This window comes from Mesoplodon mirus, assembly GCF_964341445.2.
Source record: "Mesoplodon mirus genome assembly, chromosome: 1".
In the NCBI taxonomy this organism is placed as follows: domain Eukaryota; kingdom Metazoa; phylum Chordata; class Mammalia; order Artiodactyla; family Ziphiidae; genus Mesoplodon; species Mesoplodon mirus.
Window position 1 is genome coordinate 62028485 of NC_138976.1, and position 20033 is coordinate 62048517.

A 20033-nucleotide genomic window follows, 5' to 3' on the forward strand; every position below is an offset into this window, starting at 1 on the left:
TTTACGTGGCCTTTCTATGATGTTGTATAACAAAAAGCTTAAAAAGTAAAATCTTTTTAGACTTAAACTTTAGTGAAAAGGAAATGGAGATCACAGGGATATTAGATTAAGATGAAAAGTAAAGGCACCTGAAGGAAAATTCCTTGTAAGTAGTGCTTCTTCACAGAAAACAAGATAAACAAATAGCAGGGCAGGGCAGGAGACAAAGGAGAAATTAAAAACAAAATACTCAAACACCCTCTAACTATAAGGGACTTTAATATTGCAACAAAACCAGAGAAAGACAGAAACCCAGAAAATTCATATACATTGATATTTAGGCTACCAGGAAAAATATTATTTCAAACATTTTCTTAAAAGACAGTTTTATAGGCCTATTGATTCCTCTTGCACATTTCAAGGTAAAGTAGTTACTCTGTAGTCTACTCAATAATGTAACAAAGATCTCTCAGGAATCTGGATTTAACAAGAACCCTCTATTTTTTTTTATTTTATTTTATTTTTTTTTTGTGGTATGCGGGCTTCTCACTGCTGTGGCCTCTCCCGTTGCGGAGAACAGGCTCCGGACGCGCAGGCTCAGCGGCCATGGCTCATGGGCCCAGCCGCTCCGCGGCATGTGGGATCCTCCCAGACCGGGGCACAAACCCGTGTCCCCTGCATCGGCAGGCGGACTCTCAACCACTGCGCCACCAGGGAAGCCCAAGAACCCTCTATTTTTGAAAGAAAATCTAAAGACAAGTTAACAGCTCAAACTAACTGGAATAAATAGTATGCAAGTACATGTGCTTAGCATGCAATCTGCTTATGCAATAATCCCATTTTTCTTCCAAAGCATAAGTCAATAAATCTTTAACATAGTTCTTATATATACTTTACACATAGTTTTAACATATATAACATCAATCTCTTGTATAGCTAGTTTTGCAGAGTCCTCTCAGTAGAGAGAAAACACATGGTAAGCAGATGTATAGCTATTTAAGTTTTAGATGATTTAGACCTTAAAATTAGTAACTAACTTTCATGGTACCCTATTTACCCAATCTCACATCTTCAGATCTTTCACCTCTCTCTTCTTAACTTTCTTCTCATTCTCTCTCATCTTTATATATTCCAGAATCATGGCCTTCAATTCAGACATACCTACGTGGTCCTCATTTCTTTAAATTTCACTTTATCATAATCTTCCTTCAGGTTATCATGTATCATCTTTTCTTTTTGTCATTGTTAATTCCCCAAAAGTAAAATCTACATCTACTACTTTCACTTCCCATCCACACACTGGATGTAATAACAGTAGGAATTTTAAAGCCAACAAATCTAAATACAAATTCCTACTTTAATATTTACTTTTTGAGGAACTTTGGTCAAATTACTAACATCTCTGAGTTTTAGTTCCCTAATCTGTAAAGGAGGAAATTATGCTGCCTGTATCATGGGTTGCTGTAAGGGTTGAACGTGATAATATATTCAAAGTGTCTAGCAGTTACCACTCAATAAACAAACTAACGTCTTTCTATTCTTTGCCATGTGAAATCTGGCCTCTGGTTCCACCATTGTTCTAGCCAAGGCAGTACTCAATGTGTCAGTGTCCAGTTCCTAGCCTCTTCTATATGCCAATCAAGAAGGAGAGAGCTCAGTTATGAACTAAGGATACACAAACCTGGTGATTGTTTTTTCAAATAAACAGAAGCTAATTTTCTGACCTGTTTTTAGAAAAGAGTGAAATAATTTTACAGAGAAAAATGGTTTTAATGAAAACTTCAACTACCCTCTGACAACCTACGGCTTTTACAAATAGTATCATTCGGGCTTCTGTAGTACTTCTGTAGTACCCTCTATCTCTGTGCTGGCCCTCCTTATTCTGTATTACACTTACATGTACACTTACCTTTTCTCTCCCAGTAAACTGAGATGTTCCTGGGGACAGGAACAGCTATTCATTGAATAAATTTTTCCTTTGAAAAGTATCTTCTCTTAAAGAGTTTCTATATATAAACCTAAGCCTATGCAGAAATATTTTAAACAAAATTTTCAAAATTGATTCAAACTTACTATATAATATTTCTGGGCATTTGACACCATTGGAAATGCTTTCAATGAAATTCTTCACATATGACTTTTCTAGGTCCTGTTTTTCTATACCTCCTCTTCTTATTGTCTTCTAAATTTAGATCTTTCCTACATTTGTCTGCTCTTTCTTTCAAATCTTCAAGATATTTAATCTACTCCTTACATCTTTAACAACACTTTACTACAACCGCCAATTATATATTTCCTCACTTAAATTTACGATCATCTCAAATTAAGTAAAACCAAAACTTGAAATCATAATCTTTCTTGCATTCCCCAAACTGATCCCTCACCCTATCTCTTTATGTTAGAAATACTATTAATCTTACAAAGTAAAATATTAATTCATCTTTTATTCCTCTCAATTCTATAGCCCCTATATTCACTCTGTTATGAAGTTCTACTATTAAAGACTTCTAAGAAAGAAAGGTCCTCATCTAAGATTTTTTTAAATGGGTAATAAGAAATAACAAAGTTAATCCTTTTCCCTCATTCTGGCCCAGAGGAAAGTACATCATGTATGGAGAATTCTAACTTTAATTGGTTAGGCATAGCTTAGAAGCAGAAAAGCATATTTGGCTACAACAAACTAGAGGTTCAAGTATCACAAGATTTTTAAACCCAAGTGGCCTATTCAATGTACAAGAAACAAAACTTAGGACACGGGGGCTTCCCTGGTGGCGCAGTGGTTGAGAATCCGCCTGCCAATGCAGGGGACATGGGTTCGAGCCCTGGTCTGGGAGGATCCCATGTGCCGTGGAGCGACTGGGCCCGTGAGCCACAACTACTGAGCTTGCGCGTCTGGAGCCTGTGCTCCGCAACAAGAGAGGCCGCGGCAGTGAGAAGCCCGCGCACTGCAATGAAGAGTGGCCCCCGCTCGCCGCAACTAGAGAAAGCCCTCGCACAGAAATGAAGACCCAACACAGCCGAAAATAAATAAATTAAAAAAAATAAAAATGGGAATCCCCTCCCCCATTGCCAGCAACTTTCACACTTCATTCCTCCTTCCCTATAAAAAAAAAAAAAAAAAAAAACTTAGGACACTCTCACCCACCTAGCTTAAACAGATTAAAAACATATACACAAAATTAGGAATAAGAAAGAGGTGATGATATCAGACACGTGTTAACTTTTAATGATTATAAGGAAAAATATGGCATACTCCTAGGTATATACAAACACATTTTCAAAGTTGGATGAAATGCAAGATTTCTATAGAAATATATAGTCAGGCAACTGATTTAAGAAGGCCCAAAGTCCAGTTCAAAATGATATTTCTTCTCCCTACAAAAACTCCATTTTAGGAAGAAGTATCAACAAACAACAACAAAAATAAAGAGAGAAGGGCTATCAACCGAAGAAAATTTTCAGAATTTATGAAAAGCAAGAATAGCTGACAAATGAAGTGCAGCAGAGGAAGCTTCAGCCTTCAGCCTAGAGTCCATGTGGAAGACGTGCACAGAAAAGAGGCGTGGTGGTGCTCTACAGCCTAGAAGAGCTCAAGACGTGAAAACACAAGGAACAATACAAGGCAGGCATAAGTCCAGGGCCAGAGGACAGAAATTATTTGAAAGACTGCACTCAGAATGACCAACCACACCCACATGCCCCTCCCCCAACCAGGCAGAATCCACTGTAAACAGACATCTACCTGCAAGGAAAAAAAAGAAATGTATTCCATAAAATGAACTAAAACCACACAGAAATTGGATGAGTTCTCTAAGAGAGAAACAGGCAGCTGGGTATGGGTGACAGTGCCACAGAACAAAGACCAGTACTGACATCTGGGGGTCACCCAGCCTAACAGCCAGCTCACAGCCCCCCCTTTTTTTAACATCTTTATTGCTTTACAATGGTGTGTTAGTTTCTGCTTTATAACAAAGTGAATCAGTTATACATATACATATGTTCCCATATCTCTTCCCTCTTGCGTCTCCCTCCCTCCCACCCTCCCTATCCCACCCCTCTAGGTGGTCACAAAGCACTGAGCTGATCTCCCTGTGCTATGCGGCTGCTTCCCACCAGCTATCTATTTTACGTTTGGTAGTGTATATATGTCCATGCCACTCTCTCACTTTGTCCCAGCTTACCCTTCCCCCTCCCCATATCCTCAAGTCCATTCTCTAGTAGGTCTGCATCTTTATTACTGTCCTGCCCCAGATTCTTCATGACCTTTTCTTTTTTTTTTTAGATTCCATATATATGTGTTAGCATACAGTATTTATTTTTCTCTTTCTGACTTACTTCACTCTGTATGACAGACTCTAGGTCCATCCACCTCACTACAAATAACTCAATTTCGTTTCTTTTTATGGCTGAGTAATATTCCATGTGTATATGTCCCACATCTTCTTTATCCATTCATCTGTTGATGGACACTTAGGTTGCTTCCACGTCCTGGCTATTGTAAATAGAGCTGCAGTGAACATTGTGGTACATGACTCTTTTTGAATTATGGTTTTCTCAGGGTATATGCCCAGTAGTGGGATTGCTGGGTCGTATGGTAGTTCTATTTGTTGTTTTCTTAAGGAACCTCCATACTGTCACAGCCCCTTCTAAAGGAAAGCCAACCAGCCACCAAGACTTGTCTCTGTACAAAGAGCACCTGATTAGGTTTTCTTTTTCTTCATTTGTAAGTTTGAATGACAAAACAAATCTTTACCATAAATTTGAGGAAAGCCTAGGTTCCAGTTACTAGGGTTACATAACAAATTGCTCCATAATGCAGTGGTGTAAAACAACTATTTATTAGGCTTATGCATTCTTGGATCAGGAAATAAAATATGGCACAGCAGAGACTGCTCCTCTCTGCTCCCTGATAAATGGGGTCTCAGCAGAAGGCTGGAGTGTGAAATCATCTGAAGGCTCATTCACACATGTCTGGCAGTTGATGCTGCCCGGCTGCAAGAGACCTTGGCTGGGGCCATTAGCTGAAAACAGCCCTATGTAGCTCACCACATGACCTGGGTCTGAGAGAGACTCCAGAGAAAGACGAGAGTGAGAGCAAGAGAATGAATGGGCCAAAGCCATGCTGCCTCCTATGACCTGGTCCTACAAGTCCTGCAGTGTCACTTTGTCCTTGTTCTACTCATAGCAGCAGTCAAAAGGCCTATCTAATTTCAGAGAGAGGGAAATAGACCTCACTTCTTGATATGAGAGCAGCAAGGCTCTGGAAGCATTTGTGGGACCAGAATTACTGCTGTGACCATTTGGCAAAATGCAATCTTCCATACCTTCAACATGAAAGAAAGGGAGCAACAGAAACAAACAAAAAATATATAGAGAAACCTCAGGAGAATGAGAACTTAAATAATTGTTTATTGTCTATCAAAACTCACAATAAAAAACCACAATTTAAGAAGATACAGAAACTATCTTTTTAAAAGGATGTTATGAAAAGAGAACCAAAGAATTAAAATCAATTCTTAGAAATTAAAAATATGATACCAATACAAAATATTTAAATATAAAAATTAAGAGAAATTTATAGACTTTACCAGAATCTAAAATGCAAAGACAGAAAATAGAAGAGAAATTATAAGAACCACAGAGATTAAGCCAGGATTTTTGACTTCTGACAGACTAATAAGTGTTCCAGAAAGAGAAAAGAGGAAAAAAAACAGGAGGAAATGAGAATGAATTCTGAAGCGTCTATCGAGTATTATTGCACAAGGTAGAAATGTTAATCCTCCAAGGCTTACCATCTACCTCATTTTGGTACTCTCCTACCACTGGTACTGAGATGAACTTCAAATAGTCTAAATTATAAACACTCAGTTGAAGAAAAGCATTTGAAAGCTAAATAGCTGCAGATTAAGACACTTCTAGAATTATTCCAATTTCCATTTCTAGCTACTTTAACCAATTTTCTTTTTAAGAAAATCTCTCATAGAGAGAAAATAAAATTCCCCAAATTCTGAAAGAAAATGCTGTACTGGAAATAGAATAGGCTATGAAGTTAGGCAGATTCTGAGTTCAAATTCTGACTCCAAAATCTACAAATATGTGACTCTGGGAAAATTTATTAATAACTCAGATCCTTAATTCATTATATATTCATAATTTATTATGCTATTTTATGTTAACTTTCCAGGTAATTGCAAGGATTACAGAAAATGTGTATAAAGCATCTAATTCATAGGAGTTATATTTTTAACATGACTCAAAATCCTCATGAGAATCCACAGGTGTGAGAACCACATTCCCACTTTGCCTAAATCAAAGAAACATTCTCTGAGCTAATGCTAGGATGAGTGATCCCCCCCATTGCCTGGTCTCATCTACTCCTTGTCTGTACTTCCAGTTACCAATTATGGGATTGATGTTTTTAAGGCGGAAGCCTGTCGCAATATGAGTTCTGCAAACGGGAGGCAGATCAATAGGTTTTATTTCTAACACTGTGAAATAGAAAAGTATTCTCATCTGAGATTCAGTCATAGATGGAAGAAGAAAAGCTGAGGTGATTCTGTTTCCTGCTTCCATGCCATGAGAGGAGAAACTTGAGAGAGTTAGACAAAAAAAGAGAAAAAGTAAATTCCTCCAACTTTTCTCTAAATGGATTACCACCATCCAAGTCTGAGAACCCAGGAGGAAAGGAAACATTTTAACAGCAGACTGGCCTAAAGTCTCAAAGCCATGCATGTAATGACTATCTCATAATAGTACTGTGAGCTGTGAGAGGACTCAGACAATGATTTGGCCACTAGAGGCTGTCAGAGTAAATTAGAATTCACCATTTCGGTCAAGGTGCAATGATGAGTCTAGGGATAAATAGTAAAGAATTAGTAAGAAAGATATCTAATTGTACACAGATATTCGTTCCTTAAAAGAGTTTATACAATAGAAATCAGCCAGCTCCCTTCATGAACTTTCTCTGTTCAGCAATTTTTATAAAAAATTTTTCTTAATTGCAAAGAAAGAAAATCTGTGAAATCTGGATCTTACTAAAGCAGGCTTTGTAAATTCAGACCATAAGTGAAGCAAAGCACTTGCCACCACCCGGGGGCAGCATACCATCAACTGCTGGAAGCGACCAAAGGGCAAAGAGCCAACAGAAGACTTAACATGCAAACGACAAAGACCACACCCAAAATATGTCATAGAATAGGTTTCTAATAATATGCATTCCTAAATATATTCAGATATACATACATGTATAGCTTATATATTTACATAGACAATATATAAGTAGAAATATATAATTATATATAAAATTATATTGTTATAAATTGTATATCTGTATAATACATATAATTTATATATAATGAAATATATGACTTTATAATTAGTATATATGTAATTTACACATACATGAAATATATGTAATTTATTTTTATAAAGTATAATTGTATAGTATGTGTATGTATATACATATAACTGAGTATATGTATATATACATGTATATATGCACGTATATTGGTATAATATATATGAATATTATTGAAAATGGGAAAACCAATATGTTATTTTTTATCTACTAAAATGGGAATTTTGAAAATAAATTGTACAATTTCTTCTTGTAAAGCTCAAGAAAGAATTTTCTCTCCCATGTAGCTTAATTCAGAATATTATTAAAAGGCTTGATAAGGGTAAATCAGATTCATCACTATTGAGTTTTCCTTAAGTGGGCAACATATGACAGGTGATAGGAATATGCATATATATTTTCAAGTGTAGAAGTGATAATATCTGTTCTAAAACTAACCTAAGAATGAATTTGTGAAAAGGCAAATTTTTTTTACTCTTTCATGGAAATATTCTTATAATACACAAAGAAAACATAGCACTTATCAACTTTCCCTTTAAATAGGTGTGAAGCATTTTATTTTTCTTAAATATATGAAAATTTCCTGCTGTGACAAATTAATATTACAATTTTTCAACAGCAACAGTCTTTAAACCTATTAAGGTCCCAAAGAGAAGCCTTTTAAGCAATATTAACAAATGTATTTTCCTTTACATAAAGCAACTTCATCATATATATTCCTAAGTCCTCTGTAGATATTTTTGTTTCTTCATATATAAATATAAACAATAATACTTATTTCTAACATGTTATAACTGTTAAAATAATATGAAGTGCCTTACAAGGTGTCTAACTGAAGTATATGCTCAGAAATGTTAGTTCTTCCTCTTTTCTAAAACTACACTACAAATAGCAAACTAACTTTACATAAAATTATGTGAATAAAAAACATCTGTGTGGGGGGAAATTCGTTGTTCCTTTTTACGCTCGGTGCAAAATAGAGCTTCCCTGGTGGCGCAGTGGTTGAGAGTCCGCCTGCCGGTGCAGGGGACACGGGTTCGTGCCCCAGTCCAGGAAGATCCCACATGCTGCAGAGCGGCTGGGCCCATGAGCCATGGCCGCTGAGCCTGCGCGTCCAGAGCCTGTGCTCCACAACAGGAGAGGCCACAACAGTGAGAGGCCCGCGTACCGCAAAAAAAAAAAAAAAAAAAAAAGAATCAGAGAGACCTAGACCCAAAACCTTTCACATCCAAAAGACATGTGAATTTTCAATGTTTGGAGGGCATAAAACAAGAAAAAGAAAAAAACTAAGGACAGGAAGAAATGAAGATAAGTGAATGAAACAAAGAATAAAATTATTACTGGAAAAATCTCTACTTGGTTTCCATCCAGCAAAGCCTACTTCTACATTTTCAATACATGTGAATCAAGCTTGGAATTGAGGTCCCAGAACCTTGTTTCATTGCATCCTTATAAGTTCTTTTTTAAAAAAGATATATTTATTTATTTATTTATTTATTTAATTTTTGGCTGCATTGGGTCTGCATTGCTGTGCATGGGCTTTCTCTAGGTGCAGCGAGTGGGGGCTACTCTTCGTTGTGATGCACGGGCTTCTCATTGCAGTGGCTTCTCTTGTTGTGGAGCATGGGCTCTAGGTGCACAGGCTTCAGTAGTTGTTGCACGTGGGCTCAGTAGTTGTGGCTCACGGGCTTAGTTGCTCTGTGGCACGTGGGATCTTCCTGGACCAGGGCTCGAACTTATGTCCCCTGCATTGGCAGGTTGATTCTTAACCACTGCGCCACCAGGGAAGTCCCATCCTTCTAAGTTCTCACAGAATAAAATTTCGTATCTTGGGATCTCTTCCCTGTTCAAGAGATGTACATGATTCCCTCAAAGACCCACACCTGGAAGAAATAGACCCTAATGCAAGGGATGTTTTCCTACCTTAACAGCTTCTCCAAGAGTTTGGTTTCTGTCAGCTTCCTCACTGGAATGTAATTCAAGCTTATAATTCAACTCCTGTAGTTGCCGTGCCTGCTCCTTCAATAGCATTTGAGCCTGCTGTTCCCGTAGTAATGCATTATTCAATTCTTCACATGCACTTTCAAACTTCTCCTGGGTGATCAATTTCTGAACGAAGCAAAAAAATTTTAATTATAAGCTAACTGCATTGTTGTATCATTTAATCTTCAGAACTCTATTTGCTAACATAAAGAGAATACAAACATTTCTAAATATCTGATATATGACAAAAGTACAATTCATTTTTCTTAATTTCCTAAGTCAAGATAAAAAACATCACTCTGGGGCTCTCCTGGTGGTGCAGTGGTTGAGAGTCCACCTGCCGATGCAGGGGACACGGGTTCGTGCCCCGGTGCGGGAGGATCCCACATGCCACGGAGTGGCTGGGCCTGTGAGCCATGGCCGCTGAGCCTGCGCATCCGGAGCCTGTGCTCCACAACAGGAGAGGCCACAACAGTGAGAGGCCTGCGTACCGCAAAAAAAAGAAAAAAAAGAAAAAAAAAATCACTCTGATTTTTTTTTTTTTTGGCCGTGCCATGCAACATGCAGTTCCCCAACCAAGGATCGAACGCATGCCCCCTGTAGTAGAAGCGTGGAGTTTTAACCACTGGACCACCAGGGAAGCCCCACATCACTCTGATTTTTAAAGCACAACAGCTATACTCCCAAGGTTATAATTTTTAGTCAAATAAAATCTCAGGAAATATTCATGTTCTAAGTAAATCCATAACGCTCGGTTTAAATCTTGATACATGAGCACTTTTTATAAAGATAACGATGTGGGAATTAAAGCTTTTAACAAGTTCAAATACTTTTAAAGGATAACCTGAAAGTCTGTGTTCAGTGTATGTTACCATTCAGGTTTTCCTGGTCAAACTACCCTCTTCTTGGAGAGTCCTTACCACAGCATACCTCTCTCACTCCCACCGCCACTCACACTATTGTCATCTTCTTGTATTTTCTTCACAGCCATTATCATTATCTAAATTCACCTCAGATAGTTGTTCACTTTTTTATTGCCTGTCTGCACCCTTCCACCAACCACACATTTAAGGATGTGAGCTCCACAGGGCAGAGACCTCCTTCAGCTTGCTCACCCATCACACAGAGGAGTGCCTGGCATTCAGTAGCTTCTCAGTAGGTATTTGCTGAATAAAAGAATATCTATTCATATATAAACACCTGCCAATAAAACTCTGCACAACTTTTACAATATCATGACTGCATCTGCTCTGGGATAACTGACAGTTCTAGAGAGGGGCCATCTCTTAAGGGGTATGTAATCCAGAACACGACATACTTGTATTATCTCCTGTGCAAAACTCTTAAACAAACAAAAATTAGTTACAACAAATGGCAAGAGACACCTTGATCTTGAGGTACAAAGAACAGAAATCTTTTAAAAAATGGTAGGTAACCTGAGAAATATATGTGGAAAACTAAAGGAAACCATGCAGGTCTCTTAATCACACTAAGTGTATATAAATCTATTTAAGACTGATAACTTTCCCATTGTTGAAAAGAATTTGAGGTGTCAACTTTTTAACATCCCTCTATTCGCTAATAGCACAGCACTTCTCTGGGTCTTGTGAACAAGTATTTTTGTACTTCTTCTACCTTTTACTTGTTATGCTGTTTTAAATTACCACTCCTTGCCATCAGAACATTCTGTTCTTTGCAATCCACTTGGCCTCTATAAATGAAGATCCCCGTCACTTTGCAGGACTTCTTCCCACTCTTCCAAAATTTCTCCTTTACCTAAAAACTTAGCTAATGTTAGCCTTTCTCTTGTCCATACATCCCTCCCAGAGACTGGTGCAATTCTGTTCACTCTTCTGTGACTAAATAGGGTCAAGCAAGTATAGCAATGCAGAATAAGAAAGAGATAGTGTGTGAAAGCAGTTGTATGGAGCTAATAAACCAAAAACAATAAAAAGATCATGGGAGTTAGCTATTAAAGAACAACTGTCAGTAGATGATCATGGGAGTTAGCTGTTAAAGAGCACCTGTCAGTAGATGAACATGATATTCCAAAACAGTGCAGGTACTAAATCACTTTTGGTGGGCAGGATGTGTCCCCTTATGTTACAATTTTAGATTAACTATAAGAAGCTGTTTTGTTTGCCTCCTGTGTACTTTGCCTGAAATAAATGAAAGATGATGGTTGCAGGCACACTCCCTGATTTTTAAAGAGGAAAATAGCATCATTTCCCCATCTATTCTGTTTTTAGTAAAACGATCCTTTATTAACATAGCTGGATATGAACATTAACCACTTTAGTGAAGTGGTTGAAAGTTTGCGTTTTGGAGTCAGAATACCGAGGTTCAAATCCTGTCATTTCCACATACTAACTGTGTGACTTTTGGCAAGTTACTTAGCTGTTCTGTGCCCTACATTTCCTCATCTGTTAAAAAAAAAACAATGGATAATAATATTATTGAATTATTATTGATATGAGAGGACTAAATGAATCAACACCTTAAAGTGCTTAGGGGCAGTGCCTGATACATGTTCAATATGATCATTAAATGTTAGAAATCATCACTTTATAACTTTATACTACATAACTGGATGTCAAATATAAAAATTACATACACCATTCCTTCAATTATTATTTCAATTAATGCTATTTTTATTTCTACACTTCAGTGGAAGCAATTCACACTAAACATTTCTTGGAACACGTTCTTTGCTCTTGCTGCGAGCCAGTTACTCAACCAAAGTTTATTTGCCATAGCAGTTAACCATCCTAACTACAGCTTAATCATTTTCTATACTTTCAGTCATAGTATACATTTGTTTTTTTTTTTTTTTTTTGCGGTACATGGGCCTCTCACTGCTGTGGCCTCTCCCCCCGCGGAGCACAGGCTCCAGATGCACAGGCTCAGCGGCCATGGCTCACTGGCCCAGCCACTCCACAGCACGTGGGATCCTCCCGGACCGGGGCACGAACCCATGTCCCCTGCATCGGCAGGCAGAGCCTCAACCACTGCGCCACCAGGGAAGCCCCACAGTATACATTTTAACAGGGCTATAAGCTCTGCTGACACAATCAGTACTACTTTAAGCATCTGGAATAAATCTTTTTTTTTCAATGTTTTTTGAGATGATTTTAATGATGCTGTGCTTTTTATTTAATTGACACACAACACTGCTTAAGTTTAAGATGTACAATGTATTCATTTGATACACTTCTAACTTGCAAAACAATTACCACTGCAACCCTAGCTAACTCTATTAAGTCACATAATTATTACTTCTTTTTTGTGGTGAGAACATTTAAGTTCTAGTCTCTTAGCAAATTTGAAATGTCTAATACATTACTGTTGGGGAATTTTAGAAGGGAAGTTTTCTAAAGAAGAAGAAATTCTATTAATGGGATTTGATCATTTGAAAAAGGAAACACAATAAAAAGTTAAGGAAAACAAACATATATATTTGCCCTGTGATATTTTATATACATATTATATGTATATAATACATATTTTATATCAGAGGAGAGCTCACCAAAGCCATAGTTTTTAAATCACATATACTTACTGACTGCTTAAGTTCATTTAACTGCATCTGAAGACCCTGGGTTTTGTCAAGCTCCTTCTTCAGTTCATTCACATTTCGTTTCAGTTCTGTGACCTCTAAGCATAGTGAGTGGCGCTCCACTTCTGCTGTGTGCAGTCTTTGTGTAAATCCAAATATTTGCTTCTGTAATGATGCTGTGCTTTCCTATTGTCAAATAAGAGCAATTTTATAAAAAGTCACTTCAGATTTACTAGTAAGTCCATAGCAATGGTCATTTTACCAAATTAAATGTAACTTAGGTTATACAGAAAACAATACCAGCTCTTACTAAAACTTAAAGTGAAAGCTTTATTTTTTTATGTGACCAATAATTTGCCTTATATGAAATGAAAAATGAACAAATGAAGAAAAGAAATAATCTAGATGGCTAGAAAACAGAAAAGATAATTGTTTATGTCTTACACAATTCTGTTGCAGTATACTTGTACAGAACAGTTAATTCAGAACTTTTGTATTTTGATATTATGGACACTTATTTGGAAGTTCTTTTATTTATCATATTAAACTATTATATGAAATCTAAAAGAAATCTACCTACACTTGTGTACAACTAATATAAACTACAAATAAATTTGATTCGGAGTTAAATTTACAAGTCCTAAAATCCCTATTTAATGAAATTGCATACATACCAAAATGGGCACATGGCCACGTAGACCGTTTTTCAGGGCCAGTGTGTTTACTTTATGAAGTCCACGGGCCAGCCTCTGAACCAGGGAATCTTTTTCCACATATGTAATACTCCTGTTGTTGTGCAAAGGTATACTGTCCATTGCCAGCTTAATTCTACCCATGAGTTTTGCAAAAGAATTCTTGGCTTCTCCTATAAGCAAATATCCACAAATTCTGGAATTTGGATCTTCAAAGAAAAAGAAAAAAAGCACAGAAAAATAAGAATTGTCTCTTGTTCATTTCACAACACTGCCAGTCACAACACAATGAAAATATTTTCTCAGTTATATCATTCCCATCCACCTGTAGTAATCCATTCAAGAAGTCCCCGCCTATATCAACTTTCACTATGTAAGAAATAGCCCACCTACTAAATAATGTATCTAAAGAAAATCTGCATGTATTTACAGTATGTCATTCATACTGAACACTATGACACTAAAAAATCATCACTCCTTTCTGTGTTTTAAAACCTAACAAATTCATTTTCTATTTACAACTACTGAAGCTTATTACCTTAATGTCACACTATTTATATTCTCAGACAAGAAAACATAACTTGCCTTATTCCAAGGCAATTAAAATTTTACAACTACAATTACTAATTTCCCCGTAGGATTTTGGTAATCATCCCTCTCATATAATGGACTTAAGGTCCCAGCATATCCAACATGGCCTGCTTACTGCTAGATTCATCAGGTCTGTAATTAATAATTGTATTTAATGTTGATAAATAAAATTGTCAGTGTTCTTTCTATTAATTGGTATTCCAAATAATGGTTAATAGGTTTATTTATGCCTTAATAAAAGTCATGTAATTTAGTTTTCCCTCTGCTAGGCATGTCTTAATCTGTCATTACTTGTGTTACGATACTATCCGTGTAAAATGACGAACACGGAGAGACTCTTTAAATTCTGTAGTATACCATTCTATATTTCAAGAACCTCTGCTGTTGGGAGTTAGTTTAAATCTTGTCTTTATATCGTAAGCACAAAAAGCATATTTGGCCAGTTTTATCCAAGAGAAAAATGTTCCATAATTCTAAGAACACATGGTTCGACACTGAAGAGCAGCACTGACTGAGAAGGTGATCCATCAGTGGTTTTCTATGTCAGAAAAAACCATCTCACGGAAGCTAGATAAAAGCTCATTGTTCTAGGAAATTTTCAGGAATACAAAAATGATAAAGTTTTCACAGATAAAGAGCCTTTAGAAGCAAAAATCAACTATAATTAAATTTTAATGAATAGTGGTTTTTTACTATATCACAGCAATGTGTTGTGTAGACACTAACCACTCTGAGAGGTGAAATTAAGTGGCAATATAATTCCATAAAGCATTCCTTTGAATTTTTAACAAGTGGGAAAGAGGCATACACTCTAAGTTACTGACTGCTACTCTCAATGAATTAGAGAGAGAGCACTAAATAATTTTATGCTTTGACGAATAAGAAGTATTTTTACGATATACTTCACATTATACAGTATAGAGTACAATTAATTCAATATTAAATAAATGAAGAAACAAAAAAATCCTCTAGTGACATAGTTGTAGAATTATTTGTATAATGATATAGAAGAGAAAAAATGCCACTAAAATTCCTCATGTCTAAACTTGTCTAGACTAGTTAAAATGTTTGACTTGTTACATTTAACAAATTCTTGTTTACACTAAATACATTTGTTAATCACTTTTCCCCTATCTAATAGCCTGTCTTTCAAGAAAGAAGAGGACTCTATGTTCTGCAACTACCTTTTCCAATAGAAGGGGCAATATTGCACATCTAAGGTTAAAATCTTCAAAACAAATTCACAGAGAATTGTTTCGACCAGTAGTTCTAAACCTGTGAATTACAGACCTTGAGGCAGGGGGGAGGGGAGGTTGAAAAGTTATTATAAGAGTTCCACCACTTTCAACTGCAGTATTGCCATTTGACCTTTATTTAGCCCTAAAAAAATATGTAGCATGAATAAATATATGCTTATGATGTTGTTAGTAATAAAATTAAAAGTCCTTCAAAACATTGCAGAAGTCAACTGCTGCTAAAAATACAACTATCGTGTGGGAAGAGCAGTCTACAATGTGTTTTCTTATTAAAATGGAATCCTCACACTCAGATTGAGAAACACGCCTTTAATGAAAAAAAGGGAAGAATGAATAATTATTTAATTAATATGTATGTAAATATGTCATTATTTAATTTAATAATAATGTGAGTCATGAATATAATAATAATAATAATGCCTAATGGTAATAATGTTCGAAATGTTAATCATGTAATGTTAACTGCATTAAAATTCGACTCAGTTCTAGACAGTCGGGAACATTTTCTCATCCTTGACACCTCCATCTTTCTTGCCATCTCCCTCACATCCAATCACATCACATTTCTACCATCTATTCAGTTTTTTCTGTGATCATGGCATTGTCTCACCTATGTTCTTACAAGGGTCTCCCTACTCTTCTCCAGTCATTTCCCCCTCTTCAATCCATCCTCCACCGTAGAAAAACTGACTACTAAAACACAAATAGGATCTTGTCACAACCCCTGCTTAAGCTTCAGTGAGTCTCTTCAGATCTGGGAATAAATTTCAAACTCCTTAAACATGGCTCAGAAGGTTCTACATGATCTGATCCCTGCTTACTTTTCCAGGAGCATCTTTCACTATTATCCCTTTCATGTATAACTCCTTTCAAGTGGCCCCAACACATCACAATCATAGAGCATTCTTCTGAGCAAAAAAATGCCTGTATCTTCAAAGAGCTGTAATTTGAAATTATGAATCAGTTTTCAAACTTGGGAGCCAATCATTAAGGTAAGATTCAAAACCGTGTTCTATCTAAAGATGAAACTAAAAATACTATGAAAAAAAGCCCAAAATACTATTTTCAAAAAGTAATAAGAGAATGTCTTATCATATTTTAAAACTTCAAGAAATACTCATGAAAAGGGCAGTATGATACCAATACCAGAAGAGACAGGAAGACTAATGGAATTGACTGGAGAGACGGGAAATAGATCCAAGTACGTATAATAAATATATACTAAATGGCATATCTTAATTCACTAGGTAAAAGATAGATGACGGAATTAAAACGTATTGGGGCTAGCTGGTCATCCATACACAAATAAATATTATTAATTTCCTCACTACTTCTCTGAAAATAATTCCAGATAAAATCCAAGATCTAATGTAAAAATCAAAAATACTAGACCAAAATATGAACAACACCACCTGAGGTGAGGCTAGCCTTTCTAAATAAATCACCAAAGGAAAACCATAAAGTAAATGATTAATAATGTTAATCATATAAAAATGCACAAACAAAATTAAAATACAAACTGGAAAAATTATTTACACTATATGGCAAAGTGCTAATATGTGTGATACACAAGTTCTTATAATTCTATAAGAAACAAACACACACCCATATATGAAATAATGAGATAATTTGTAAAAAAATATGAATGGGTGTAGAACAAATGAAAAGATATGCAACCGAACAGTCAAAATTACAAATAAGGAAAGATACAGTTTCTTTTGCCTTTCAAATCGATAAAAATTAAAAAGATTGTTAAAACTTCATGCACCAAAGGCATTATGAGAAAGCCAGAACTCTCAGTACTGTTCAAAGGAGTGTAAGCAAAGCAACTTTTACAAAAGGCAGACTGGCAATACTTTCCAAACGTAAAATATGCAAACTCATTTCTGAGGAGTTTAGCCAAGGAAATAATTGCACAAGTATGAAATGATTTTATGTACAAACATGTTAATTACAGCATAGTTTATTATAATATTAATTAAAATAGTAAAAAAATATGAAAAAATGCCAATATCCATCAACAGGGAATTTTCAGAGTAAACTATATAAACAATGAAATAGTATGTGATCGAATACAATTAATGATGTACACCTACCGTATTGACATGGAAAGACATTTATTATCCAGTGAGTAGAAAAAAAATTATGATGAGGCATGATTGTATGACTCCCTCATATAAAACTGGGTGTGTTTGTATGTATACCTGTTGGTACACATGTCTGGGAGATTTGTAGAAATCATTCAAGTGTTAAGAATGATTGGGGATGGCCTTTTGGGTGATTTTTATTTCTTCTGTGCAGGTTTCTATACTGTGTGAAGTTTTTATACCAAGCATAAACACTTTTCCAGAAATAACAAAACTATTTTAAAAAGCACTGTCAGGCTTCCCTGGTGGCGCAGTGGTTGAGAGTCCGCCTGCCGATGCAGGGAACACGGGTTCGTGCCCCGGTCTAGGAGGATCCCACATGCCGCGGAGCAGCTGGGCTCGTGAGCCACGGCCGCTGAGCCTGCGCGTCCGGAGCCTGTGCTCCACAATGGGAGAGGCCACAACAGTGAGAGGCCCGCGTACCGCAAAAACAACAACAACAACAACAACAAACCAGCACTGTATACTGTCTTCCTCATTCATTCATTAAACAGCTAGCTATAGGGCAACTCATATGCATGAAGGCACTGTGTTAGGCAATGTGGAGAGGAGATCTATAACACTGATTAAGAATCAGTAGCTCGGGGCTTCCCTGGTGGCGCAGTGGTTGAGAATCTGCCTGCTAATGCAGGGGACACGGGTTCGAGCCCTGGTCTGGGAGGATCCCACATCCGCGGAGCAACTAGGCCCGTGAGCCACGACTACTGAGCCTGCGCGTCTGGAGCCTGTGCTCCGCAATGAGGCCGCGATAGTGAGAGGCCCGCGCACCGCGATGAAGAGTGGCCCCCGCTTGCCACAACTAGAGAAAGCCCTCGCACAGAAACGAAGACGCAACACAGCAAAAATAAATAAATTAATTAATAAAAACTCCTACCCCCAACATCAAAAAAAAAGAATCAGCAGCTCCTGTTTCTATCAGCGTTATTGATAAATAATACTATAGATACAAATGCCCAATAATAGAACTACTCAAAAACATATCTTGATTTAGACAAATGGTATTTAGGGGAATGATTATCAAAAGCAGGGGTTCTTGGACTTCCCTGGTGGTGCAGTGGTTAAGAATCCACCTGCCAATGCAGGGGACATGGGTTCGAACCCTGGTCCGGGAAGATCCCACATGCCGCGGAGCAACTAAGCCCATGTGCCACAACTACTGAGCCTGCACTCTAGAGGCCACGAGCCACAACTACAGAGCCCACATGCCACAACTACTGAAGCCCGTGTGCCTGAAGCCCATGCTCCTCAACAAGAGAAGCCACCACAATGAGAAGCCCGCGCACCACAAGGAAGAGTAGCCCCTGCTCGCTGCAACTAGAGAAAAGCCTGCACGCAGCAACAAAGAACCAACACAGCCATAAATAAATAAATAAATAAATAAATAGTATCCAGTTTTTTAAAAAACGCAGGGGTTCTTGCTCATTTTTTGTCCCGTGTATACCCTCGATAGCCTAGTAAAACCTATGGATCCCTTTCTTAGCATAATACTTTTAAACATGTTAAGTCAAAATATGTAGGGTTACAAAAGAAGCAAATTTTATTAAAATGTAGTTTTCAAACTATTTTAAGTTTTATTATAAATATATTATGCATAAGACTATACATTTAAAATATAGACTGAAATTTTTTTAAAAGACATAGCATGGTGAAAGTTGTTGCTTAGCCAAACTAAGAATATTGAACTATGAGGTGATCTTTAACATGTCATGCTGGACATCAAATATTTTTATTTTTTAATTTTTTTATATTTAGAAGTGATTAGAATCCTGATCCACAAATATATACTGCTGCAAATGTAATTAAAGTTCCTATAGTTCACTTTACAAGGTATAAGTAGGCATCTCTCAAAAAATACTAGAGTGCTCCAAGATTCTTAAATTCTTAACATATACACACTACTATATATAAAATAGACAACCAACAAGGACCAACTGTATAGCACAGGGAACTACACTCAGTATTTTATAATAACCTATAAGGGAAAAGAATATATATATATATATATATATATATATATATATATATATATATATATAACTGAATCAATTTGCTGTACACTTGAAAATAACACAGCATTGTAAATCAACTATACTTAAATAAAACAGTAAAATTTAGGGGCTTCCCTGGTGGCCCAGTGGTTGAGAGTCCGCCTGCCGATGAAGGGGACACGGGTTCGTGCCCTGGTCTGGGAAAATCCCACATGCCGCGGAGCGGCTGGGCCCGTGAGCCATGGCTGCTGAGCCTGCGCATCCGGAGCCTGTGCTCCGCAACGGGAGAGGCCACAACAGTGAGAGGCCTGCGTACCGCAAAAAAAAAAAAAGTAAAATTTGAAAAAAGAAAACCTATTGTGGAAAGTTTTTTGTTCAAAAGTCAGTGAGTTCATCTTTGGCTAGGTCAACTTATTCAATAAGTTTATATCAGAAAGAAAAATGATGGTGAATCTATGGTTCAAATTTGATGCTATGAAGATAG

At 36.8% G+C, this 20033-nt stretch overlaps 1 protein-coding gene across 1 annotated transcript in view; it reads right to left on the bottom strand.

The window, feature by feature from the left end:
- Positions 1 to 20033, bottom strand: part of CCDC171 (coiled-coil domain containing 171) — a gene marked incomplete at its 3' end in the record, with an annotated part of 345924 nt that overhangs the window by 125473 nt on the left and 200418 nt on the right. Inside the window, exons 19-21 of the mRNA XM_082603964.1 lie at positions 13550 to 13776; positions 12879 to 13061; positions 9260 to 9445 (exon numbers count right to left, since the gene is read on the bottom strand). Of these exons, the coding sequence (XP_082460090.1) occupies positions 9260 to 9445; positions 12879 to 13061; positions 13550 to 13776 (596 nt within the window). The remainder of the gene's footprint in view (positions 1 to 9259; positions 9446 to 12878; positions 13062 to 13549; positions 13777 to 20033) is intronic.